The sequence below is a fragment of the Pogoniulus pusillus genome, chromosome 16 (assembly GCF_015220805.1).
Source record: "Pogoniulus pusillus isolate bPogPus1 chromosome 16, bPogPus1.pri, whole genome shotgun sequence".
Taxonomy (NCBI): domain Eukaryota; kingdom Metazoa; phylum Chordata; class Aves; order Piciformes; family Lybiidae; genus Pogoniulus; species Pogoniulus pusillus.
Window position 1 is genome coordinate 20760749 of NC_087279.1, and position 26427 is coordinate 20787175.

General features: G+C 48.5%; 1 protein-coding gene across 6 annotated transcripts in view; it reads right to left on the reverse strand.

Moving 5' to 3' along the window:
• Positions 1-1656: 1656 nt before the first annotated feature.
• Positions 1657-26427, reverse strand: part of FHIT (fragile histidine triad diadenosine triphosphatase) — a 921710-nt gene continuing 896939 nt past the window's right edge. For all 6 annotated transcript variants that reach the window (XM_064156965.1, XM_064156966.1, XM_064156962.1 and 3 more), the window contains 2 exons: positions 14088-14188; positions 1657-1906 (listed from right to left, as the gene is read on the reverse strand). In XM_064156965.1, coding sequence (XP_064013035.1) covers positions 14090-14188 — 99 coding nt within the window. In that variant the 3' untranslated portion in view covers positions 1657-1906; positions 14088-14089. The remainder of the gene's footprint in view (positions 1907-14087; positions 14189-26427) is intronic.

Below are 26427 nucleotides of genomic sequence, written 5' to 3' on the forward strand. Positions count from 1 at the left end.
CTGGTTGTGTCTAACCTTCCTGTGGTTACTAACCCACGAGCAGCTTTACATGTTCATTGACTTGCAGAAGTGTTCTGCAACACTTTTAAGCTCCAGAAGCATCGTGACAATGCATTAAAAGGAACAGAGGAAGGGGAGGTCTTAAGAAGCATTGTATTTCTGGTTCCACTACCTTACCTGACAAAACAGTTGCTCTCTCCAGGTTTCTCTTGGCTGGTCTGTGGGAAGGATTATCCAGAAGGAATAATCTGTGTTAATTTTGATATCCAGGTGATGATTGTTACTATGAAAGCTGTTTATGAACGTTAAAACTCGACAGAAACTTATTTACAGGTTCAAAAAACATTACACAGGTTGGAAATTTATCCAGGCAGGGCACAGGCAGAATTAGAGCACTTATTTCTTAAAGTGGCAAAAGCAAATATTATACTGGAAGAGGCTTTTAAGTGTTTACTCACCAAGGATAAATCAGGCAGTGCCCAGAGCAGGTGGAGCTCTGTCTGATTGGCTGCTGAGACTTGATTTCTCCCAGGCTTCTGGGGAAAGGAGGCAGACAGTCTCTGACCTGGTCCCTGGCTCCTCTGGATGATCTGTGTCTCTCCAGGACTTGCAGCCTTAGCAGGAAGACTTTCAGAGGCAGGTAAGATGTCTTGAGGTGTGCATGGTCTCAGCACAGTGTCACGCTGGGGGCTATGCAAGGCGACCGCCTGCAGGCATTTGGAGCCTGTTCCTGGTCAGCTCTCCAGGCAAATTTGGGATGCAAAATGAGGCAGCAGCAGCCTCGTGCTACCTGCTCACCTCTTCATCAATAGCCACTAGTGGGGGAACTAGTGGGGCATTGGACATTGATTAGGCAATTGGAATGGCATTTTGCCAGGCCTCACCATGTTAAGCAAAGCCAAGGCTTTTGCCCTCCCCTCCCAAGGCTGCTTCCCCAGCACAGACAGAGCAGGGGGCAGGCAAACATGTCTGGGCATGGATAAGCCCATGTTTGCCCCATCAGGCTTACCACCACAGTCTGTGCCAAAGCCTGGGGCTTTGTGCATTGTCACAGTATCACAGTATCATCAGGGTTGGAAGAGACCTCACAGATCATCAAGTCCAACCCTTTACCACAGAGCTCAAGGCCAGACCATGGCACCAAGTGTCACATCCAGTCCTGCCTTGAACAGCTCCAGGGACGGCGACTCCACCACCTCCCCGGGCAGCCCATTCCAGTGTCCAATGACTCTCTCAGGGAAGAACTTTCTCCTCACCTCCAGCCTAAATTTCCCCTGGTGCAGCCTGAGGCTGTGTCCTCTTGTTCTGGTGCTGGCCACCTGAGAGAAGAGAGCAACCTCCTCCTGGCCACAACCACCCCTCAAGTAGTTGAAGACAGCAATAAGGTCACTTCTGAGCCTCCTCTTCTCCAGGCTAACCAATCCCAGCTCCCTCAGCCTCTCCTCGTAGGGCTGTGCTCAAGGCCTCTCCCCAGCCTCGTTGCCCTTCTCTGGACACGCTCAAGCATCTCAATGTCCCTCCTAAACTGGGGGGCCCAGAACTGTACTGCTAAAAGATCTAATTCTTCTCTGACACAATAGCCCACGTACAATAACCACATCAAAAAGCACAACATGCAGTAAACACTTTGTAATGCACCTAAAGACAGAACCAACCTGATTTTGCCAGCACTTTATTTCAATTTAGGCCAAGGGACGATTTAAAAAGATTCATTCCCAAGCAGACACTTCAGCAATAGATGAGATACTACTCAGAGCAATGTTTTGAATCAGTGCTGTTAGTTGTTGTCTTAGCTGAAATTCAACCTTGATGATCTCCAGAGGTCCAATAAAATTTTTCATGGAAGAATCCCATTTTTGCAGAGGGTAATAAAATTGTCCAGCTGCAGCTCCAGGGCCACTGAGCACTGCAGAGAGAGAGAGAGAGAGAGAGGTTTAGTGTTTGTTTTTTTTGCTTTCTGAGGAGTTTCATATGCCATGGGATGTGTTTCAAACACTTTGCTACCTGGGAAAGATCAAACAGAGCAGACAGTGACACATAATGGGATGTCTGATCTTTGTTAGCAGTGCAAAACGCCAGGCTGTTTATTGCTAATGAGTGAGGTGCTCATTAGTGCCTTCCAACAGGAAACACTGACAGCGACAGGCAGAAGGGAACCTTGGGTGTTGAATCCACACACAGCACATTTCAGCTCCTGTTACAGCCTGTCTGACAGAGAGAGGAGGAAACTCTTGCATACAACTTTTTGACTTCTCTAGCAGAGCAAGAAAGAGGAGCATTGGACTATTATCTGCCTTTGCACTAAAGTCCCCTTCCAAATTATCCTAGTGCCCGCATTTCACACTCTGCTTTTCATTCCTAACTCACAAAGCACCCTCCAAAGGAGATCAGGATCATTTTACAGCAACCAAACATAAAGCAAAGCCACCTCTGTGATGCTCCTGAGTGAGACAGTGTGGTCCCTGCTCTGCTGACAGCTACTCATAGGAACAAAAGATGAGAAAGGGCATCTTGTGTCATCAAATCGAGCTTCTTCCTCTTCAAATCAATTTTGCTATAATCATCTCGTGCAAGAGTCTTTGGGGCACACGATGGCTTATATAAGCTACTGCAAATGCTCTTTCAAAATCACCATCTTCTGTATAGCCTCATCCACCCTGCCCCTGCAGTGGGAGTCTACCTAATGCCACACACCAGTGATTTGTGACTGCTGCTCCCAATGTGCCACCAGCCTCACAGCCTGCAAAATGAACCTGATATTTCTTCCCATGTCTGCTCCAATTTTTTTGCATCTCATGGTGGTCCATCCTAGTAAAAGACCTGTAATTGGTACCATGACAGACCTAGTAGGTGTTTCTGAAGCAGAGGAATAGGAATCACAGAATCAGTGAGTCTGGAAAAGACCTTCAAGATCATCAAGTCCAACCAGTATCCAACTCCACCAAGGCCACCACTATCCCATGTCCCTGAGCACCATACCTAGATGGCTTTTAAATACACCCAGGGATGGGGATTCAACCACTGCCCTGGACAGCCTGTTCTGGTCTTCGAGGACCCTTTAGGTATGGAAGCCTTTCCTAATGTTCAACTCAAACCCAAAATGCTGCGAGCCTGACAGCTGCAGCCGACTGCAAGTGGGCAGACTTTGTGTCAAATGCCTGCACAAACTCACTGTATAGCTGTTACTGCAGAGTTCACTGCAGGTTTGTAGCTGCCCCACGTGCCAACCAAATAGGGCATTTAAGTTTACCCTTGCTCATACCTGTCCTTTTGTATAGGCACTGACATCCTGGCAAACAACAAAGCCAAAGGATTGCTCATTCCTCTACGTTTCCAACGTCCATCACCCCCTTCTTTTTTCAAGTGACTACTTAGTGGAGTTTTTATTAATGCCTTTCCACCTACACAGCCCAGATACTGAAACTCACACAAAGGCAGCTTTTAAGCTTGGAGGTCACGTTTGAGTTGCTGGTTAGAGTCTCTCTGGGCAGTTCTATTATGCAGCAGCTATAGCAATAGGATATCAGGATACAAACCTTTGCTAATAATTGAGCGTGAAGTGGCCTTTTTGCTTGGCAGCTCCAGTTTTGTACCTTCACTTCAGAGCATGTTTAGAGCTGGCTTCAATACCCAGAAAATTATATCAGCTTATTAAACACAAAGCTGTTACCCAACTGCTAGACGAGGGCACAGCCTCTGACCTTGTTTCCTGGGGCTGTGTGAGGCTTGGAGCCTCTCTGCTGCCGTGGCTTTAACTCCCCAGCCACCCACCTCTGTGTTTGATTGTCTTTTCTCACTGAAGCATATGCTGCCTCTTTCCATGGCATTTGTGCAACAGTTTCCATTGTATGCCCCTCTTGACTGACAGTTTGATGGCAGCCTGTAAACAGCTTGGCACATGTGTTGGGAATCTGCTCGAAGGAGGGTCTGTCTGCTTAGTAAGTGCATCCTTCTGCAGCTTTAGGGGCAAGAGATTAGCACCATTTCAGCACAGGTTTGGGCATAAAAGTGCTTGGCAAGAGCTGAAACCATCCTAATTTGAAGCTCTGCACTGTCCTCTACCTCAGCTCTTTAATCCCTTGTCCTGGGACACAACGTCCATCCGTGACACTCAGCTTTGCCCGTACTGATCTCCCGCAGAGTGACACACATAAAGCTTAAGGATGAATCAGGAATGGATCAGACTGAAAATACTTTGACAGACAGCCCAGGCAAGCACTCAGGCTGCTGGGTGTGCAAGTTAAGAGAACATCTGGCCCTCTGTCAGCTTTTTTTTTTTGCTAACAGTAACACGTTTGATGCTTTGCCTTTATACAGTACAATCTTGTCTGTGTCTCTGGCCGTGATGGTTCTGCTGTGGCTCTAATTACAGGATCCAAGCAGTGCTGTATGGAATTCCTGTGCTCTTTACAGCTGAATTAAATGACCACCTATAGGGAATGGAAGTCCGGAGAATGAGGGGTATGACTTTCAGCAGAAGTAGAATCATAGATAGTGATAACCAATAATGCAGCAGATGCACAACCAAGGCATAAAATCAAATTCTGTTTGTGGCAATGATCATACAAAACATCCAATGAGAATATGTTAACTTGCCCCAAACTTACACTTGCTAGAAATTAGGCAGCTAACAGACTTCCCTGCAGACCATTGTTCAACTGCATCAGGAATGGTGTGGCCAGCAGGAGCAGGGAGGTCATTCTGCCCCTGTACTCTGCACTGGTTAGACCACACCTTGAGTGCTGTGTTCAGTTCTGGGCCCCCCAGTTTAGGAGGGACATTGAGATGCTTGAGCGTGTCCAGAGAAGGGCGACGAGGCTGGGGAGAGGCCTTGAGCACAGCCCTACGAGGAGAGGCTGAGGGAGCTGGGATTGGTTAGCCTGGAGAAGAGGAGGCTCAGGGGAGACCTTATTGCTGTCTACAACTACCTGAGGGGAGGTTGTGGCCAGGAGGAGGTTGCTCTCTTCTCTCAGGTGGCCAGCACCAGAACGAGAGGACACAGCCTCAAGCTATGCCAGGGGAAATTTAGGCTGGAGGTGAGGAGAAAGTTCTTCCCTGAGAGAGTCATTGGACACTGGAATGGGCTGCCCAGGGAGGTGGTGGAGTCGCCGTCCCTGGAGCTGTTCAAGGCAGGATTGGACGTGGCACTTGGTGCCATGGTCTGGCCTTGAGCTCTGTGGTAAAGGGTTGGACTTGATGATCTGTGAGGTCTCTTCCAACCCTGATGATACTGTGATACTGTGATACTGTAACTTCTCAATCTGCCAATTTCATTGAATCATAGAATCAAGCAGGTTGGAAGAGACCTCCAAGATCATCCAGGCCAATCTAGCACCCAGCCCTATCCAGTCACCTAGACCAGGGCATTAAGTGCCCCGACCAGGCTTTGCTTGAACACCTCCAGGCACAGTGACTCCACCACCTCCCTGGGCAGCCCATTCCAATGCCAATTACTCTCTCTGTGCTACTCACAGCTTCAAAATAGAGCCCTGAAATAGGTGTGAGGTGGGCATGATATTTGTGCTGGCCACCTCCAAGAGGAAGACGTTTCACTCATGGGCATAGCTAATGCTATTGCAGCTTTGTTCTCATAAGAGTAATCATATGCCTGAACCAGAAAAACAATCACCCTTGATGCTGCTGCTGCTGTGCATTAGCACATCACATTTATTTGGAGAAGCCTTTTGCCCCAAGCCTTCTAGGGTGGGTATTACTGCTCTACACAGTCACTGCCCTTCTCCTGGCTGTTTCTATCTTCCCTTGAAGAGATAATTTAATTCCCATGCATAAACCTCCTTCCTGCTGCAGAGGTGGTGTGCCTGGGTGCTTTGCACTTCAAAAACACCAGGAAGGGCCAGATTATGTTTGTCTGTGGGATTTCTGTTGATATTAACTTCCCTTGCCTTCTGTTGAAATGACAGAAAGATCAGTTTATATGTACTTACTGCAGGAAAAATAAAGAGAGGTTTGGGTGAAAAGCATAGACCCCATGAGCTGATTCATCTTTTCTTTGCTATTTCCAACTACTTAAAGCATAATGTCACACCAAAATGCACACTTTGAGCACTGAGTTCCCTTCTGACAGACTGTTATGATGTTTTCCAAGGTGACCTTCACAAAACATGTTTCTTTTGAAGCTCATATTTCTCTCTCAGGTCATAATAGTTTCACACAGACAAGCGAAACATTAGGTCCTGCCTTCTAATTAATGGTTCTTGGAGACTTCTGAGTGGAGGATGTAATTAATAGCACTTAAATCTGGAGTGCAGAGAGATCTATAGTTGATTACTAGGATGTGTATTTACTTAGGTATCATGTGTGAACAGCTCTTGCATGCAGCCATGAACAGCTCTTGACAATGCTGTTTGGGAAGCCCCCAGGATGAGGCAGCACCTCATCCCTGGTTACAAAGTGAGGCTCTGCACCTGAGGAGTCCCTGTTTGCCTGCTGAACCTCTTTCCTCTGCTCCCATTCTCCACACCAGAGTTGTATTTTCTGTGACTGCATAGTGATCCTGCCCACAGTGAGTGGAGCAGCATCTATGGCAGAGAATCTCTCTGACTGTCTGTGTTGTCACTATGGCACCCACCTAGAATACCATCTAGACTGTGCTCCACACAGGCACAAGATCTGAGACAGGTTATCCACACTGCATGGCATGTGTCCCAGATCCACTCTAAGGCACAGCCATTACTCTGTGCTTTTATCCCATTTAAAGCACCAGAACCAACAGAAGGGCTTCTCTTACAGCAAAGCAACCAAAGCAGGGTGTTGTCCTACTTATCTATATTTAAGGGAAGGGATGAGATTGCTCTGGGGCTCACTCTCATACACTGCAAGCTTAAATACATTCAGAGGTGCAAGCTTAAATTCCCTGCAGTCATCTGCTGCTAGCAGTGGTAGTTTTCACAGTGTCACAGTATCACCAAGGTTGGAAGAGACCTCACAGATCATCAAGTCCAACCCTTTACCACAGAGCTCAAGGCCAGACCATGGCACCAAGTGCCATGTCCAATCCTGCCTTGAACAGCTCCAGGGATGGCGACTCCACCACCTCCCCGGGCAGCCCATTCCAGTGTCCAATGACTCTCTCAGTGAAGAACTTTCTCCTCACCTCCAGCCTAAATTTCCCCTGGCACAGCCTGAGGCTGTGTCCTCTTGTTCTGGTGCTGGCCACCTGAGAGAAGAGAGCAACCTCCTCCTGGCCACAACCACCCCTCAGGTAGTTGTAGACTACCTGAGGGGAGGTTCCTTGCTGAAGTCAAAGGTTTTCACACATGCTGAGATTTTGGTGTAGAATAGGCAGCTGTAAAGTAGAATAGGCAGCTGTAAGGCAGGATGAGTGCTCTCAAAGCATGAGATCATCTCTCTTTCTGCAGTGGGGGTGAAAACAAACGAATACCTTTCATATCCTCTGACAAATCTGAAGAGACTGCACTGCCAGACTGGGGATGAAAGGGAGAGCTGACATCAGAAACCCTGCACGACTGTACAGCCTGCATTATTTGGAGAGGTTTGTAAATGAATTTTGCATGTTGAATGGCACAAAATATTCAGCTGGTTAAGCAATTAGAAGCTATTGAATATGTGTAACTCAAAAAGCACTAGGCAACAGAACATCACTGCCAAGCCCTTTATGCAAAGGGGCATTTTGACACTGTACTTGAGGCTGACTACTTTTCTAATGGCATGAAAAGTATTACTTCAGTTATAAATAAACCAGGAGAACTTCTGCTGGAACATGTGCAGCCTGGTTCTTCCTCCAGAAACAACAACACAGAGTCAAACTGCCTTTGAAGGGGGAAAACTCTTCCTATACTATCTGAAGGTTAGCAACTCTTTTAATCTTTAGCCTTTTTTTGCAGGCATGTGTCATTTCAAATGCACAAACCAGACTATCAAAACATCCAGCTAGTTAGGAAGTTTAAAAGGTGCATCTGAAAATAGGTTTGGAAGTTAAGATGATGCACCAAATCTTGCTCTTTGAGGAAGGAATCTCCCCGTGGATCCACCTCAAAGAGCAACCAGCTATCAAACACAGCTGACCATATGAAAGCCAATGCTGAATGAAAAATGGCTCCTCAAGAGGTTTAATCTCAATATTGCTAAGCAAAAGAGTGACTAACTGGGGCAATTAAATAGACATGGAGAGGTTTTTTCCCGTTTCTTCTTTGCCTCAAGAGCCACTTGAAGCTCTACTGAACTTGGAGTCTGCAGAAAGCAGAGCCTGCACCTGCTGGGGTTGTTCAAGAAGTGCCAAGTCCCTCTGATGAGTTGGGACACAGTGGTGTGGTTGACATACAGGGAAAGACCAGAAACAGGTGCAAAACACAGACCACAGAATCACAGAATTAACCAGGTTGGAAAAGATTTTTGAGATCATTGAGTCCAAATCTGGAAGACTGTGTCCAATTTTGGGCTCCCCAGTTCAAGAGAGACAGGGACCTGCTGGAAAGAGTCCAACAGAGAGCCATGAGGATGACTGGGGGGCTTGAGCATTTGCCTACAAAGAGAGGCTGAGAAACATGGGGCAGTTTAGTCTGGAGAAGAGAAGGCTGAGAGGAGATCTCATCCATGTCTACAAATATCTGAGAGGTGGGTGTCAAGTGGCTGGGGCCAATCTCTTTTCAGTGGTCAGCAGCAATAAGTCAAGGAGCAACAGCTACAAACTGGAGCACAGAAGATTTCAGTTCAACATGAGGAGAAACTTCTTTACAGTGAGGGTAACAGAGCCCTGGAACAGGCTGCCCAGAGAGGTTGTGGAGTTTCCTTCTCTGGAGACTTTCAAAACCTGCCTGGATGCATTCCTGTGCAAACTACCCCAGGGGATCCTGCCTTGGCAGGAGGTTGGACTTGAAGATCTCTGGAGGTCCCTTCCAACCTCTAAAGTTCTGTGATTCTGTGTGTCCAATCTATCACCCAATCCCTTCTAATTAAACTATGGCACTAAGTGCCTCAGCCAGTCTGCTTTCAAACACCTCCGGGGATGGTGACTCCACCACCTCCCTGGGCAGCCCATTCCAATGCCAATCACTCTCTCTGGCAACAACTTCCTCCTAACATCCAGCCTATACTTCCCACAGCACAACTTGAGGCTGTGTCCCCTTGTTCTGTTGCTGCTTGCCTGGCAGAAGAGCCCAACCCCACCTGGCTACAGACTCCCTTCAGGTAGTTGTAGACAGCAATGAGGTCTGCCCTGAGCCTCCTCTTCTGCAGGCTGCACACCCCCAGCTCCCTCAGCCTCTCCTCATAGGGTTTGTGTTCCAGGCCTCTCACCAGCTTTGTTGCTGTTCTCTGGACACATTCCAGCACCTCAACATCTCTCTTGAATTGAGGGGCCCAGAACTGGACACAGCACTCAAGGTGTGGCCTGAGCAGTGCTGATCACAGGGGCAGAATAACCTCCCTTGTCCTGCTGGCCACACTGCTCCTGAGCCAGGCCAGGATGCCACTGGCTCTGCTGCCCACCTGGGCACACTGCTGGCTCATGTTCAGCTGCTATCTACCAGTACCTCCAAGTCCCTTTCTGCCTTGTTTCTTGCCTTGTTCATGTATTTCTTAGGGAAAAGAAAAGTCATTGATTTTTTTTTCCTAATCAGATGGTCTATAAATAGAGGCAAAAGGTAAGACATACAGGATTTGTGACAGTTGGTAAAGAGCTTGTCATAAATATAGAATAGAATAGAATAGAATAGAATAGAATAGAATAGAATAGAATAGAATAGAATAGAATAGAATAGAATCAACCAGGTTGGAAGAGACCTCCAAGATCATCCAGTCCAACCTAGCACCCAGCCCTAGACAATCAACCAGACCATGGCACTAAGTGCCTCAGCCAGGCTTTGGTTGAGCACCTCCAGAGATGGTGACTCCAGCACCTCCCTGGGCAGCCCATTCCAATGCCAATCACTCTCTCTGCCAACAACTTCCTCCTAACATCCAGCCTAGACTTCCAGGGTGTCTGGGAAAACTCCTAAACACAGCTCAGTCTGTCCAGGCTAATCCAGCTGAGCTGGGCTTCTCTGAACAAAACACTTAAGCATAATGCATAAAGCCTTAAAAATGGGCAGTTACTGGCCCCAGAATGACATTCAGCTCTTTTTGACTTTCTCTGTGCTGCATAAAAAATCCCCCACAAAACAACCACCTCGAGTCAAATAGCATCCAGGTAAACTTACAAATGGCAAAATAAAGCCTTTGTAGGTGAAAATCAAAAACAGCTTCAAAAAAGGATGCACAGAGCCTTGCTAATTTGCCAAAAGTTTTCAATCTTCATCTCTTCAGAAGCAAGGTTAAGAGAGTAGATAAAAGTTGAGAGATTCAGCAGGTGCTCAGATATATACCTTTATCTCAGGTTCAGAGCTTTATACTTCAGAAGAAAAACAATGTCAGGGAGAAGAGATTGGCAGTGATGTCTTGGGAATCAAAGGTTGGAAGGACTACCTGTACTAGGCAAAACACTCACATGATAATGATGGCAGTGAGATTTAATTTAGCAGTCTGTTCTAGGAAAGGTAATGACCTTACTGCCATGGAGAACTTATCAAGAGGTCACCCATGCAGACCCAGGCTGATTTATTTTCATAATAAATGGAAATAAAAGTCCAGCCACAGGAATTTGCTTGCAGGAATGAATTCATCCCATCTATCCAGCTTGGTGTTTCGTATTGGAAGGGCCTAAGAGCACTTTGCTGATGTGTGGGGATTTTCTTCCAACCCCTTTGAGAACCTCTGCAGAAATGCATTTCAAATTCAATTCTAAACAGCCAAAAAAACCTCACCTCCCAAATCTTACCAGATATATACAGGGGAACAACAGCACATTGGAAATAGGGTGCATGGTTGGATCCCCATTAGTGTTCATCTGCTGCTGTGCCATAGATGAAGCACTGGCTAATGCCTCTGCCAGCAGAGAAGAGTGCTTACATGTGCAGTACCTAAGGATATGCCCTTTCTGCATGAGGAATTCATTTTGAGAAGCATATTTCTGAGCTGAAAAGGGAGTGTCTAAATCCAAATCCACAAGTCACTGTGGAAACTTGACTGTATAGCCTAAACTCTGCTGCTCCTGCTGGTCCCCAGGTCCCAGATACCAAGGATGATTTCCTTCACAGATGGGAATGATGTGTGGTTGCACAGCATTCTCTGTGCCTGTCCACAGAAGGCTTGGCACAGCTAACTTGACTGGAGAAGACAAGAGCATGGTCATCGTGGAAGGGGAAATGGAAAGTGTCATGGCTTAGATTCACTCCATGCTGGGTCAAGAACTGGCTGGATGGCAGAGCCCAGAGAGTGGTGGTGAATGGTGCCACATCCAGTTGGCAGCTGTCACTGGTGGTGTTCCCCAGGGGTCAGTGCTGAGCTCAGTCCTGTTCAACATCTTTATCGATGATCTGGATGAGGGGATTGAGTCCTGCATCAGTAAGTGTGCAGATGACACCAAGCTAGGAGCAGGTGTGGATCTGTTGGCGGGGAGGAGAGCCCTGCAGAGGGACCTGGACAGGCTGCATGGGTGGGCAGAGGCCAATGGGATGAGACTGAACAAGGCCAAGTGCAGGGTTCTGCACTTTGGCCACAACAACCCCAAGCAGCACTACAGGCTGGGGACAGAGTGGCTGGAGAGCAGCCAGGAAGAAAGAGACCTTGGGGTACTGGTGAACAATAGCTGAAGATGAGCCAGCAGTGTGCCCAGGTGACCAAGAGAGCCAATGGCATCCTGGCCAGTATCAGCATTGTGGCCAGCAGGACAAGGGAGGTTATTCTGCCCCTGTACTCAGCACTGCTCAGGCCACTCCTTGAGTCCTGTGTCCAGTTCTGGGCTCCTCAATTAAAGAGAGATGTTCAGGTGCTGGAACATGTCCAGAGAAGGGCAGCAAGGCTGGTGAGGGGCCTGGAGCACAGCCCTGTGAGGAGAGGCTGAGGGAGCTGGGGGTGTGCAGCCTGCAGAAGAGGAGGCTCAGGGGCAGACCTCATTGCTGTCTGCAGCTACCTGAAGGGAGGCTGTAGCCAGGTGGGGTTGGTCTCTTCTGCCAGGCAAGCAGCAACAGAACAAGGGGACACAGTCTCAAGTTGTGCAGAGCAATTAAAGGCTGGATGTTTGGAGGAAGTTGTTGTCAGAGAGAGTGATTGGCATTGGAATGGGCTGCCCAGGGAGGTGGTGGAGTCGCTGTGCCTGGAGGTGCTCAAGAAAAGCCTGGATGAGGCACTTAGTGCCATGGTCTGGTTGACTGGATAGGGCTGGGTGCTAGGTTGGCCTGGCTGATCTTGGAGGTCTCTTCCAACCTGCTTGATTCTCTGATTGTATGAAAAACTTTGATGGACCAGCCCAAGTGGAGATGAGAGGACGGCACAGGCGATGTGAGCTGCCACCTAACTGTGCCATGTGCACACTGTGTACTTTAGCGCAAGATTTCTCAAGCTGGGCTGCAAGCAGTGAGTCACAGCAGAGAGGAAGGATATTTATGGGATTTCAGCTCTTCAGAGCAAAAAAATATAGAAGTCAGAGATGACAGAGAAATGAGAATGCTGGATGATGGCAAACAACATATGGGGAGTAGGGGAGAGGGAGCTTTTGGCATCATTGCTGCAGCACACATCGCAGCCTAACTCATATTGATCTCCAGGGACCACTTCATTTCTGCTGGAAGAATCTGGCTTCTGGGACTCCAGGTACAAAATGAAAACCTCTCAATTCCTAGAGCACCAATGTCAGTGTTTGCCAAGCATTTTCTCTTCTCTATTCCTTCCTTTCTTTTAGGGCCAGTGGAATATTTGGCAGAAGAGGCATTTTTGCAGCAGGCTTAATTTTGAAAGTTGAACTGATCAGATTATTTAAGTTCTGACAGATGAAGTTAGCATTTGCTTATCCACTCTAGAAGCCTGAATTCTGCTGGGTATATATAGGTGCATATGTATATCTGAGTGTACATAGGCATAGCAGTTTTTAGCTCTTCACAGAGGTTCCTCTGTTCTAAAACCAGAGGAAGAGTATAGGATGTTAAACACACCTCTTAAGATGCTGATGACCTGGGTCAGTGCAATCCCAAGCACAAATCCAGGCTGGGTGGGGAATGGCTGAGAGCAGCCCTGAGGAAAAAGGACCTGGGGGTCTGGGGTGATGCAAAGCTCAACAGGAGCCTGCAGTGTGAGTGCAGCCCAGACACAACCCTGTGCTGGGCTGCAGCAAGAGCAGTGTGGGCAGCAGGGCAAGGGAGAGGATTCTGCCCCTTGGCTCTGCTCTCCTCAGACCCCACCTGCAGTCCTGCGTGCAGTTCTGGAGACCCCAGCACAAGAAGAACATGGAACTGTTGGGGCCAGTCCAGAGGAGGCCACCAAGAAGCTCAGAGGGCTGCAGCAGCTCTGCTATGAGGACAGGCTGAGAGAGTTGCAGCCTGGAGAAGAGAAGGCTTCGAGGAGACCTTATAGTGGCCTTCCAGTATCTGAAGAGGGCTGCAGGAAGGCTGGGGAGGGACTACTGACAAAGTCTTGTAATGACAGGACAAGGGGGGATGGGTTTAAACTGGCAGAGAGGAGATTCAGTTCTTTGCAGTGAGGGTGGTCAGACACTGGCACAGGTTGCCCAGGGAGGCTGTGGCTGCTCCCTCCCTGGAGGTGCTCAAGGCCAGGTTGGATGAGGCCTTCAGCAACCTGCTCTAGTGAGAGATGTCCCTGCCTATGGCAGGGGGTTGGAACTGGATGATCCTTGAGGTCCCTTCCAACCTAAACCATTCTATGGTTCTATGATTCTGATTTCCAGATATGTTCTTTTTCAGTGTGTAAACTAAAACCCTGCTCTAGGGTAGGGTGTCCCTGGCTATGGCATGGGGGGTTGGAACTAGATGATCCTTGTGGTCCCTTCCAATCCTGCCTGATTCTATGATTCTAAATGCTGTAGGGCAATGCTGATCTGTTCAAAAAAGCAACATCTTATCTCAGGCACTGCTGGAATGCCTTCTGGAAACAATGCAAACCTAAGTCTTTCATTTCTTTTGTTCCATTCTATATGCTCCACCTCAGTCCTCAAGAAGCCTGTGGGGCTTTGAACAGTTTTGGGTGCTGCAGGAGTAAGTCAAGGTGTAAATTGTTACCTCTAATCTTGAAAATACTTCTTCAGAATTGCTGCTTCAGCTGCCATTTCTTCTTCTGTCCTCCACTTGTCAGGGGACTCCTCTTTGTCATGGTGTTGCAACTTTTTTGAGGGAAGAAGAAGAAGAAAAAAGTATCTTGATTATTTTCCCCCTCACTTTTATTGTCAAATTCAGGGCATGGCTGTATGGAACTGTGATGGTTTGGGTGTTCCCCCCCACACACACTTAAGAAAATCACCCAGACTAGATTCAGTCAGTCTGGAAGTTGAAGAGTGAAGCTTTATATTTACAGTTGAGCACAATAGGCAAGCAGAGAGTTACAACCCATGTAGAAATATGCAAGTTTAAAAGGTAATACAGAAACACAACAGCCCTGCCAGAAGCCAGTCCCCAGGAGGGGCTCCCAACCACCCTTCCACCTTCTCCCCACCCCTCTACCTTACCCCAGACTTTGCCTTACAGTCAAAGTGAGTTTGGAGGGTCAGCCAGGGGGGTTAGGAAGCAGATGGATTAGTCAAGGAGGTTAGAGAGAGAAGTGCAGCCCCAAAGACAGAGAGCAAACAATTGCCTTATCTATATTTATGCTCTTGTTCTTATCCATCTCAGCAAGCCTATGAGAGCAGCAGACATGACCACTGTTTCCTTTTCACAGCCTAGCATCTCATTCTTCTCACCACAATACCCCAGCTAGGCTCAAACTAGCACAGGAACCAACCTAACTATTCTACATGCCTGTGGGACAGAGGAACCACGGCATGAAGAGATGAAGGGTGAAGGTTACTAGTTTAAAGTGGCAACAGTGCTTATTGGCTCCAATGGATTGATGAGGATAATTCAAGGTGCCAGGCAGTGACAGAGTTCACCTCTGTGAGCTGATGGTCAGATTCCTTGCAAGCCTTTGATGCAAAGCTGGTAGGTAAGATAATAGGTTACCAGACACGCTCAGGTGTTTTGGAGTGCCCATTACATCAACACTGGTCAGGCCACACCTTGAGTGCTGTGTCCAGTTCTGGGACCCTCAATTCAAGAGAGATGTTGAGGTGCTGGAAGGTGTCCAGAGAAGGGCAACAAGGCTGGTGAGGGGACTGGAACACAAACCCTATGAGGTGAGGCTGAGGATGCTGGGGGTGTGCAGCCTGGAGAAGAGGAGGCTCAGGGCAGAGCTCATTGCTGTCTACAACTACCTGAAGGGAGGCTGTAGCCAGGTGGGGTTGGGCTCTTCTGCCAGACAAGCAGCAATAGAACAAGGGGACACAGTCTCAAGTTGCACCAGGGCAGGTCTAGGCTGGATGTTAGGAGGAAGTTGTTGTCAGAGAGAGTGATTGGCATTGGAATGGGCTGCCCAGGGAGGTGGTGGAGTCACCATCCCTGCAGGTGTTCAAGCAAAGCCTGGATGTGGCACTCAGTGCCATGGTCTGGTTGATTGGCTAGGGCTGGGTGCTAGGTTGGCCTGGATGATCTTGGAGGTCTCTTCCAACCTGGTTGATTCCATGATTCTATGATTCTATGATCAATGAAGTGAGCTAGACAGAAGCTGCCTGGGCACAAACTGATGTAAAATTTTCCTTCTGGCTTTTCCTCTGCCCATGGTTCCACCTTTCCATCAAAGACCTATTGTGATAACAAGGCCCTGCTTCAGCTGCTTCCCACTGTCAGTTTCTATCAGTAGATTTCAGAAGAGACACATTCCGTCCCTGCATGCAAGTGATTAGTCCTTCCTTGCCCTTCTTGAAAGTGAAATGCATCCCTGCTCTAGGAACAAAATCTGCTACTTTAATGCATGCCATTGATGAGCTACCCAGGAAGAAAGAGGAAAAAACACATGAACTGTTTAATTTTTGAATCTAGTTTGCTCAATATGCCCTCCCCCCCCCCAAAGAAGTTATCACAGACATGAGTGTCTCAAATACATCCTTTGCCTCTCCAAAAGATGGGAGAAATGGATAGTTTTGCTGCTTTCCAGCAGGGAGTTCTATTTTAATGGCAAATACAATGTGCCAGCAGTTGGATGACTATAGGTGCACTTGTCCATGTGCCAAAGAATGCCTGATACTCATCAAGGGAAACCTACATTTACAAACAGGAAAAAACCCATTTGCATTAATGACTTAAATATTGAGATTTGCAGGATGCCTCCAGGTAGAGAGCACAGCACAGACTGTACTAACAGCATGGGTGCTTCTCAGGGACATTACAGTATTGACTATTTTGTTAATGCCACAAAGTTGGGAATGAATGAATTTATACCTTTTAGTCCTGGACAAATTTTAGCACCAAAATGAAGTGGTGAAAAAGCAGAGATGAATCAATACTGAACCTGCTATGCAAGCTGCAGTGCTGTACAGGGCATGCTTAGCAATAAAATAGGATTGTTAGCATACATCCAACTCACAAATGCTTTTATTTGTGCTGTGCTTTCCCTACTCTGAATTTTGCTGCCAGCTACAGTCCTATGCAGTTTCACATTCTGCAGCACAGATTTCTTCCTGCTCAGCAGATGAAGCTGCATTAGAAAGCTATTGCCTTTCATGCCAATACAATACAGTAGCTGTAGGCAAATTGAAGTGCATTACTGTGTTCAGTTCTGGGCCCTCCAGTTTAGGAGGGACATTGAGATGCTTGAGCGTGTCCAGAGAAGGGCAACGAGGCTGGGGAGAGGCCTTGAGCACAGCCCTACGAGGAGAGGCTGAGGGAGCTGGGATTGGTTAGCCTGGAGAAGAGGAGGCTCAGGGGAGACCTTATTGCTGTCTACAACTACCTGAGGGGAGGTTGTGGCCAGGAGGAGGTTGCTCTCTTCTCTCAGGTGGCCAGCACCAGAACAAGAGGACACAGCCTCAGGCTGCACCAGGGGAGTTTTTGGCTGGAGGTGAGGAGAAAGTTCTTCCCTGAGAGAGTCATTGGACACTGGAATGGGTCCTTCTTAAGCTGGGGGGCCCAGAACTGGACACAGTACTCCAGATGTGGCCTCACCAGGGCAGAGTAGAGGGGAAGGAGAACCTCTCTCAACCTACTAGCCACAGCCTTCCTAATCCACCTCAGGAAGGGCTCCAGCAGGCAACAGCTCAAAGGCAAAAGAAGGCAGCCCCTCTTCCTTGCTGCTTAGCCTGCAAGAAGTGCTTTTAGTGATGTGATTTGCCTGCTGTTGTCCCTTGCTGTTCTGTTTCTGCCCAAGTCAGACCTGCCTCCAGGAAGAGAGTAGTCAAGTGAGGATTTGGTTTGCAGTTTTTCTTTTCCCTGTTCAAAGAAACTGAAGTGAACAGTAATAAGGAATCAAATCTTGAAATGGCTGCTCTTGTTTCCTAAATTAAAGCTGTGTGAAGTCGCAGAACCAAAGCCGGCAAAGGAGGAGGTTTCTTTAGCTACACAACTGCTAACCTTTAAAAATAATCAATCCTTGACTTAAGGTTAAAACAGTTATATGTGGAACAGTAATGATTTCTGAAACTTGCCTGGAAGCCAAACCTACCCTAGCCCTGGCTGCTGACTATACAGCCCCCAGTCCCACACGGCGAGAGCCAGCCCGGCACCAAAGTGCTCAGGACAGCCTTGCCCTGCTCTGCCACAGCAGGTGCTCACAGCCTCTCATGCCCAAAGGATGCTTCACATTTTGTGGGCACAAGCCCAACATGTCCAGAGAAGAGTGATGAAGATGGTGAGGGGCTTGCAGCACAGCCCTGTGAGGAGAGGCTGAGGGAGCTGGGGGTGTGCAGCCTGCAGAAGAGGAGGCTCAGGGCAGACCTCATTGCTGTCTGCAACTACCTGAAGGGAGGCTGTAGCCAGGTGAGGATTGTTCTCTTCTGCCAGGCAAGCAGCAACAGAAGAAGGGGATGCAGTCTCAAGTTGTGCCAGGGGAGGTCTAGGCTGGATGTTAGGAGGAAGTTGTTGGCAGAGAGAGTGATTGGCATTGGAATGGGCTACCCAGGGAGGTGGTGGAGTCACTGTCCCTGGAGGTGTTCAAGCAAAGCCTGGCTGAGGCACTTAGTGCCATGGTCTGGTTGACTGCCTAGGGCTGGGTGCTAGGTTGGATTGGCTGAACTTGGAGGTCTCTCTCCAAGCTGGTTGATTCTATGATTCTATGCAGCAGCAAAAGTGCTGATCTCCCCTGCAGACATCCCCACAGCAGTGATGGTTTGTCCCAGCACAAGTGGCCATCGTGATCATTCTCCTTCTGAACTGCAAGGCCAGGTTACAGGAACCATCCTTACCCTGGGTGGAACTTCAGTATGCAGTTAACATAAAGCTTGTGCTGCTATCATGACTGGGGAAATGGAGCAAAGCTGGAGGTGGGGAGATTCAGACTGGATGTTAGGAAGAAGTTCTTCACCATGAGGGTGGTGAGAGCCTGGAACAAGTTTCCCAGGCCAGGACTGAGTGATAGGTTGGACTGGATGATCTTGGAGGACTCTTCCAACCTGTTTGATTCTATGAGTCTATGATTTTGTGGTATGGAAAACAACAGACTGTGGTGTTACATCACTGCCAGAGTCAACATATTCATTGTTCACCTGACTCAGAAAATCTATTGCAGCATAAAATTGCCATCTCTACCAAAACCAGCTCCCAGGACTACTTCAAAACCTCTTCAGACTGTATCAGTAACTCCTGAAGGGCAGTAAGCAATTATCAACCCAACACCACTTAGCTTCTGATATTATCCAACCACTGCTGCAGAGATTTGGAACTCTGTCTCTGGTGGCTCTCTTCTCCACTACCAGCACCCAGCAGCTCCAGTACCAGCCAAACCATTTAACAACCCACTCTGAAGCATGACAGTTAAAATATGGATAACCTGGCTAGATGATGCTCTGGCTGCTATGTGCCTTATGTGCCTTCAAGATCAGTGGTAGCAATCCAAAGGAAAACAAATAAACCAAGGGCTGCTGCTATCATCTCTAGCTCAGGCATTCTGCATGCTGCAAATTAAAGGAGGTTGGAAAGCACAATGGAGGCACAAATTTGTGACTAATCCTGCCCAGTTCTTTGAATCTCATAGCATCTGCTAGCAGCCTCCAATGGTGCCAAGATATTTTGGTCCCTCATCTGTGGTCTGGTCTCACCTGGTTATTTCCTGTGTGTGGTTCTATTCAATGGACTTCAGCAAAGCCTTTGACACTGTCTGCCACAAGAAGCTCCTAGTCAAGCTGGCAGCTCATGGTTTGGACAGATTCACTCTGATATGGGTCAAGAACTGGCTGGATGGCAGAGCTCAGAGAGTGGTGGTGAATGGTGCCACAGCCAGTTGGCAGCTGTCACTAGTGGTGTTCCCCAGGGATCAGTGCTGGGCCCAGTCCTGTTCAATATCTTTATTGATGACCTGGACGAGGGGATTGAGTCCAGCATCAGTGAGTTTGCAGATGACACCAAGCTAGGAGCAGGTGTTGATCTGTTGGAAGGTAGGAGAGCCCTGCAGAGGGACCTGGCCAGGCTGGATGGGTGGGCAGAGGCCAATGGGATGAGATTTAACAAGGCGAAGTGCAGGGTTCTGCACTTTAGCCACAACAACCCCAAGCAGCACTACAGGCTGGGGACTGAGTGGCTGGAGAGCAGTCAGGAGGAAAGGGACGTGGGGGTACTGATAGAGAGTAAGCTGAAGATGAGCCAGCAGTGTGCCCAGGTGGCCAAGAGAGCCAATAGCATCCTGGCCTGCATCAGGAGCAGTGTGGCCAGCAGGACAAGGGAGGTTATTCTGCCCCTGTACTCAGCACTGGTCAGACCACACCTTGAGTACTGTGTCCAGTTCTGGGCCCCTCAATTCAAGAGAGATGTTGAGGTGCTGGAACATGTCCAGAGAAGGACAACAAAGCTGGTGAGGGGCCTGGAGCACAAATCCTATGAGGAGAGGCTGAGGGAGCTGGACTTGTTTAGCCTGGAGAAGAGGAGGCTCAGGGGTGATCTTATTACTGTCTACAACTACCTGAAGGGGCATTGTAGCCAGGTGGGGGGTGGCCTCTTCTCCCAGGTAACCAGCAATAGAACAAGGGGACACAGTCTCAAGTTGTGCCAGGGTAGGTATAGGCTGGATGTTAGGAAGAAGTTCTTCACAGAGAGAGTGATTGGCATTGGAATGGGCTGCCCAGGGAGGTGGTGGAGGCACCGTCCCTGGAGGTGTTCAAGCAAAGCCTGGCTGAGGCACTTAGTGCCATGGTCTGGTTGACTGGCTAGGGCTGGGTGCTAGGTTGGACTGGATGATCTTGGAGGTCTCTTCCAACCTGGTTGATTCTATGATTCTAATGAGGTTCAGATCTCAGTGTGAGTGCCTCTATAAGCAAAAGCTGCTTTACTCACACTTGGACAAATCATTCCTTATAAAGAGGCTAAGGGAGCCTCCATAGGTTCTTGGCTGGGCTGTAAAGCTGCTCTCAGGAAAGAATACCACACATATTTGAGTATCAAATGGTATTGATTTAGAACCCAGGTGGGAAACAAACATAGCAGTCGATAGTTGTTTCTAAGGGACTGCTGTGCCTTGGGGTGTGTTCACATTCACATGCACATCCAAATCCCAGCTCTGCATCTTTACAAACATCTGTTTAGATTTGTCCCAGGTTGAGGCTATAGGGTTATTTTTTTTTTTTTCTGGGACTAGAAGATTGTTATTCAATCCCATAATTCTGCTATCTCTTTATAGACTGACAACAAGGTCAGTTCGTTCTCCTTTCCTCCTCCTCCTGCCCTGAGTGTGTGGTGGGAGCCACTTTATCAGGAACATGTAAGCAGTAGGCCTTTTGGATGGTGGAGGCATTGGAGGCAGGGGGAGGATTGGAGCACTGGGGAAATGTAGATTTAGTTTTTTGGGGATGGGGGAAACTTCAAGGGGGTTTGCCATGGTAATTGCTTCTGTAATGTCTATTGCTGTTCTCTCTCTAAATATAATTCTGTGTTTTCTCTCCAATTTGATTTAAGAGTTTAATCTCTGTCATGCTCTCTTTAAAAAACCCACGACAAGATTATACAGGGGAAGCAACACACTCTTGCAGAGAGAGTGATTGGCATTGGAACGGGCTGCCCAGGGAGGTGGTGGAGTCACCATCCCTAAGGGTGTTTAAGAGGAGACTGGATGAGGCACTTAGTGCCATGGTTTAGTTAATTAGAAGGGTTAGGTGACAGGCTGGACTGGATGATCCTAGAGGTCTTTTCCAGCCTGGTTGATTCTGTGATTGATTCAACTCTTGGGCATGGATTGGTCTCAGAAAGCCTGCACAGCCCTGCAGGTCTCCCTGGTAGCAGAAGGTACCTACTAGATCAAACTCAAGAGTTCCAAGTTCTGCAATCCTGCAGGTGTTTTAAGACCTTTGAGCTTTCAGTGGGTTGAGAGGGTGAAGACTTTCAGTCCCACTGTGCAACTGGAGGTGTTGAAGCAAAGCCTGGATGAGGCACTTAGTGCCATGGTCTGGTTGATTGTCTAGGACTGGGTGCTAGGTTGGACTGGCTGATCTTGGAGGTCTCTTCCAACCTGGTTGACTATCTGATTCTATGATCCTGTAGCTCAGCTAACTCTGGAAGGAGAGGACAGGCTGAGCCAGCAGGAACATTTCTTTTAGCCAGTCTCCATGCTGTTTGTTTTGTTAGCATTCTGAGCAAGCACCGAGGCTCACATTAGTCAAGTCTCTAATCGCCCCTGCCCAGCAAATTACACACTGTAGCTGCTCAACATTCTTCAAGCACTAAGACCCTTGTTTATAACTTAGTACATCTTCCTGCCTTGCAGTACAAATACATGCACTGCTTCTAAGATATGCCCTTCTTTAAGCAGATCATTACTGATGTCTGACTTCTTGGGCTTCCTGATAAATTATCCTCTTCTTTCACCTCAAGCAGAAAACGCTCTCCCACCAATAATCTGTGACTGTCAGTCTTGATTACTCCTAAACAGTGGAGCTCTTTGAATATTTCTGCTTGTGGAAAGTCCTCATTTTCTCACTCATGTCTGCCAGTGTGAGATGCTGGCAGACCTGACAGCTGTGCTTTATGTTACTTTATTAAAGTTGTTAGTGCTGCAGAACGCTCCACGTTTTTACCATTGCATCTCTGCAGGGAAACTCAATATTGGTTCATAGCACACGTGCACTGGGGAGCCTCTGCTCCTTGCCCTTCGTGGAGGAGTCCAGAATTCTCAGGGCAACAGCCTGCAGGGGACCTGGGTCTGTGGCTGGATATTAGGAAGAAGTTCTTCACAGAGAGAGTGATTTCCCATTGGAATGGGCTGCCCAGGGAGGTGGTGGAGGCACCGTCCCTGGGGGTCTTCAAGAAAAGCCTGGATGAGGCACTTAGTGCCATGGTCTGGTTGATTGGATAGGCTGGGGGATAGGTTGGACTGGATGATCTTGGAGGTCTCTTCCAACCTGGTTGATTCTATGATTCTATGATTCTCTGTTATGGTTTGTTCTTCTTATGCTGCAGAAAAGCAACTTGTGTTAATAGAGAAGGCTAGCCAGAAGTGCTGGGGAAAAAAGCTTTTGTGATAGCACTATTTTCACTCCCCATGAATGTTTACTCTTGTTGGTTATGTTTATAACCTCCAATGCATTTAACTGAAAGAAAAATTATAGTGATGCAGAGTACTCGTTCAGTCTGCAGAAGAGGAGGCTCCCAGGTGACCTTCTTGTGGCCTGCCAGGATCTGAAGGGGGCCTACAAAAAAGCTGGGGAGGCACTTTTGAGGCTCTCAGGGAGTGATAGGACTGGGGGGAATGGAGCAAAGATGGAGGTGGGGAGAGTCAGAGTGGAGGTGAGGAGGAAGTTGTTGAGCATGAGAGTGGTGAGAGGCTGGAATGGGGTGCCCAGGGAGGTGTTTGAGGCTCCATGGCTGGAGGTGTTTCAGGCCAGGCTGGCTGAGGAATGGGCTGCACAGGGAGGTGGTGGAGTCACCATCCCTGGAGGTGTTCAGGAAAAGCCTGGATGAGGCACTTGGTGCCATGGTCTGGTTGACTGGATAGGGCTGGGTGCTAGGTTGGATTGGATGATGGTGGAGGTCTCTTCCAACCTGATTGATTCTGTGATTCTATGGATTCTATGATTCTATGAATGATCTGCTGGTCCCAATGGTGACTTCCAGCTTTTACACCAATTTAACTCCTGTGTTGCCACCTTTGTCCTCTTTACCCTGGTTTGTTCTCTTTGCTCCTTTTACCCAGTGCTTTCTTTCCTTCCACTTGTCTTTATATTTAGCTTTATCCTCATAGTAAGACTTCATTTCTACCCCTCCTCATGATGTGATTAGATGTGACATTCACTGCTATTATCTGTACCTCCTGCTATGCTCTATCCTTTCTTCACCCTCTGCTGTCGTGCTAAAGTGAGCTTATTGGTGGGCAGCCTCCTCTGCTAGTCCATGCCTCCTGTCTCCATCCCATTTGCTTTCAGTTGTGGTCAGAATCTCTACTTGATCAGCAATGCAAAGTGAAGGATTAATGGATGAAGCACAGTGGTTTTCTGAGGCAGCACCTCGCAGATGCTGCAGCCACCTGGCCCTAAAGCCCATTTTACTTGTCATTTACACAGCCATTGCAGGAGCCACAAGCCCTGGCTGTGCCCCAGCTGGGATCCCCCCTGCAACTGCTACAGGCAGGGCCACACGACAGGCAAACCCACGGGCAGAGAACACGTGTGGCATGCTCCCCCCTGCTCACCTAAGAGATCACCTGCAAGATACTGTGTTAAAAAGGGTGCAAAAGGTCTGCCTGCCTCCAGGACTCATTTCCAAGTCTTTCTCCCATTGCTCCCACCCTGCAGCTGAGCTGCTCAGGCACTTTAGTGCTTTCCACATTCAGTCCTGGTTAGCTGCTGCAGGACCAGGACTCATTTCCAAGTCACAGTATCACAGTATCACTGTATCATCAGGGTTGGAAGAGACCTCACAGATCATCAAGTCCAACCCTTTACCACAGAGCTCAAGGCCAGACCATGGCACCAAGTGCCACGTCCAGTCCTGCCTTGAACAGCTCCAGGGACGGCAACTCCACCACCTCCCCGGGCAGCCCATTCCAGTGTCCAATGACTCTCTCAGTGAAGAACTTTCTCCTCACCTCCAGCCTAAATCTCCCCTGGCGCAGCCTGAGGCTGTGTCCTCTTGTTCTGGTGCTGGCCACCTGAGAGAAGAGAGCAACCTCCTCCTGGCCACAACCACCCCTCAGGTAGTTGTAGACAGCAATAAGGTCTCCCCTGAGCCTCCTCTTCTCCAGGCTAACCAATCCCAGCTCCCTCAGCCTCTCCTCGTAGGGCTGTGCTCAAGGCCTCTCCCCAGCCTCGTCGCCCTTCTCTGGACACGCTCAAGCATCTCAATGTCCCTCCTAAACTGGGGGGCCCAGAACTGAACACAGCACTCAAGGTGAGGTCTAAGCAGTGCAGAGTACAGGGGCAGAATGACCTCCCTGCTCCTGCTGACCACATCATTCCTGATGCAGGCCAGGATGCCACTGGCTCTCTTGGCCACCTGGGCACACTGCTGGCTCATGTTCAGGCGGGTATCAATCAGCACCCCCAGATCCCTCTCTGTCTGGCTGCTCTCAGCCACTCCGACCCCAGCCTGTATCTCTGCATGGGGTTGTTGTGGCCAAAGTGCAGCACCCTGCACTTGGAGCTATTGAACCCCATCCCATTGGACTCTACCCATCTGTCAAGGCGGTCAAGGTCCCACTGCAGAGCCCTTCTGCCTTCCAACTCGCTCCCACCCTGCAGCTGAGCTGCTCAGGCACTTTAGTGCTTTCCACATTGAGTCCTGGTTAGCTGCTGCAGGACCAGGACTCATTTCCAAGTCTTTCTGCCATTGCTCCCACCCTGCAGCTGAGCTGCTCAGGCACTTCAAGGCTTTCCACATTGAGTCCTGGTTAGCTGCTGCAGGACCAGGACTCATTTCCAAGTCTTTCTGCCATTGCTCCCACCCTGCAGCTGAGCTGCTCCAGCAGTTCAATGCTTTCAGCATCTCTGGGCCTGTCTCCATATTTAATTGGAGCTACAAGGCTGCAGTAATTTAATTGCACTCATTTACAGTGAATGCTGCAGAAAAGAAACCTCACATCAGACTATTTGCTCATCTGCTGATGTTGCTTCAGGTGCTGCATCATTCCAATATCTGCATTTGCATGAATCAGAACTCCCTGATTTGGGAGTGGGTTTTAACTCACTGCATTAAATATCATATATATATATCATAGAATCAGGCAGGTTGGAAGAGACCTCCAAGATCATCCAGTCCAATCTAGCACCCAGCCCTATCCAGTCAACCAGACCATGGCACTAAGTGCCTCAGCCAGGCTTTGCTTCAACACCTCCAGGGACTGTGACTCCACCACCTCCCTGGGCAGCCCATTCCAATGCCAATCACTCTCTCTGACAACAACTTCCTCCTAACATCCAGCCTAGACCTCCCCTGGCACAACTTCACACTGTGTCCCCTTGTTCTACTGGTGGTTGCCTGGCAGAAGAGACCAACCCCACCTGGCCACAGCCTCCCTTCAGGTAGTTGTAGACAGCAATGAGGTCACCCCTGAGCCTCCTCTTCTGCAGGCTGCACACCCCCAGCTCCCTCAGCCTCTCCTCATAGGGTTTGTGTTCCAGGGCCCTCATCAGCTTCTTTGCCCTTCTCTGGACACCTTCCAGCACCTCAACATCTCTCTTGAATTGAGGAGCCCAGAACTGGACACAGCACTCAAGGTGTGGCCTGACCAGTGCTGAGTACAGGGGAAGGAGAAGCAGCCCAACTTTCCTGTGTACTATATGAAAGGTGACAATGAGAGACAACGACCCACTGGAAAAATCCTTCTCCAGTTGCTCCCCAACTTCTACCCAAAATATGCTGCCACCTCACAGCTGTTGGTATTGCTGCTGCAGAGCAGAGCTTCCACTGGAAATCTCAGTTTCTCAAAGCTGTGTTTTAGCAAGCAGTGGGTTGGGTTTGTTGTTGCTTTTACTTTGTCTCTTGACTGTCACAGTGACTGCAAATACTTCTTTTCAGTTTCATTGTGGTGCTTTGGGGAAAGACATGAAGCTCATGCTTTACATGGATGTAGGAAGAACTGCATCCTTTTCATCAAAGCACTCAGATGAAGAGGATTTTGTGTAAACTCACATGGAGGTTAAGTAAAACCCTTTAAGCGTATGTGTTTAAGTGCTCTGCTAAAAGAACCTCTACAAATGCTGGTTTCTAGCCACTCTGCATACAAAAATGATAAAGAATGATTCTAAACTCACAGGCTCACAGGATGTCAGGGGTTGGAAGGGATCCAAAAAGATCGAGTCAACCCCTCCCTGCAAGAGCAGGACCATACAATCTAGCTCAGGTCAGCTGTTGCGCTGTTGCAGCTCCATCTACAGCAGTAGCTTTGAACACCTCCAGAAGTTCC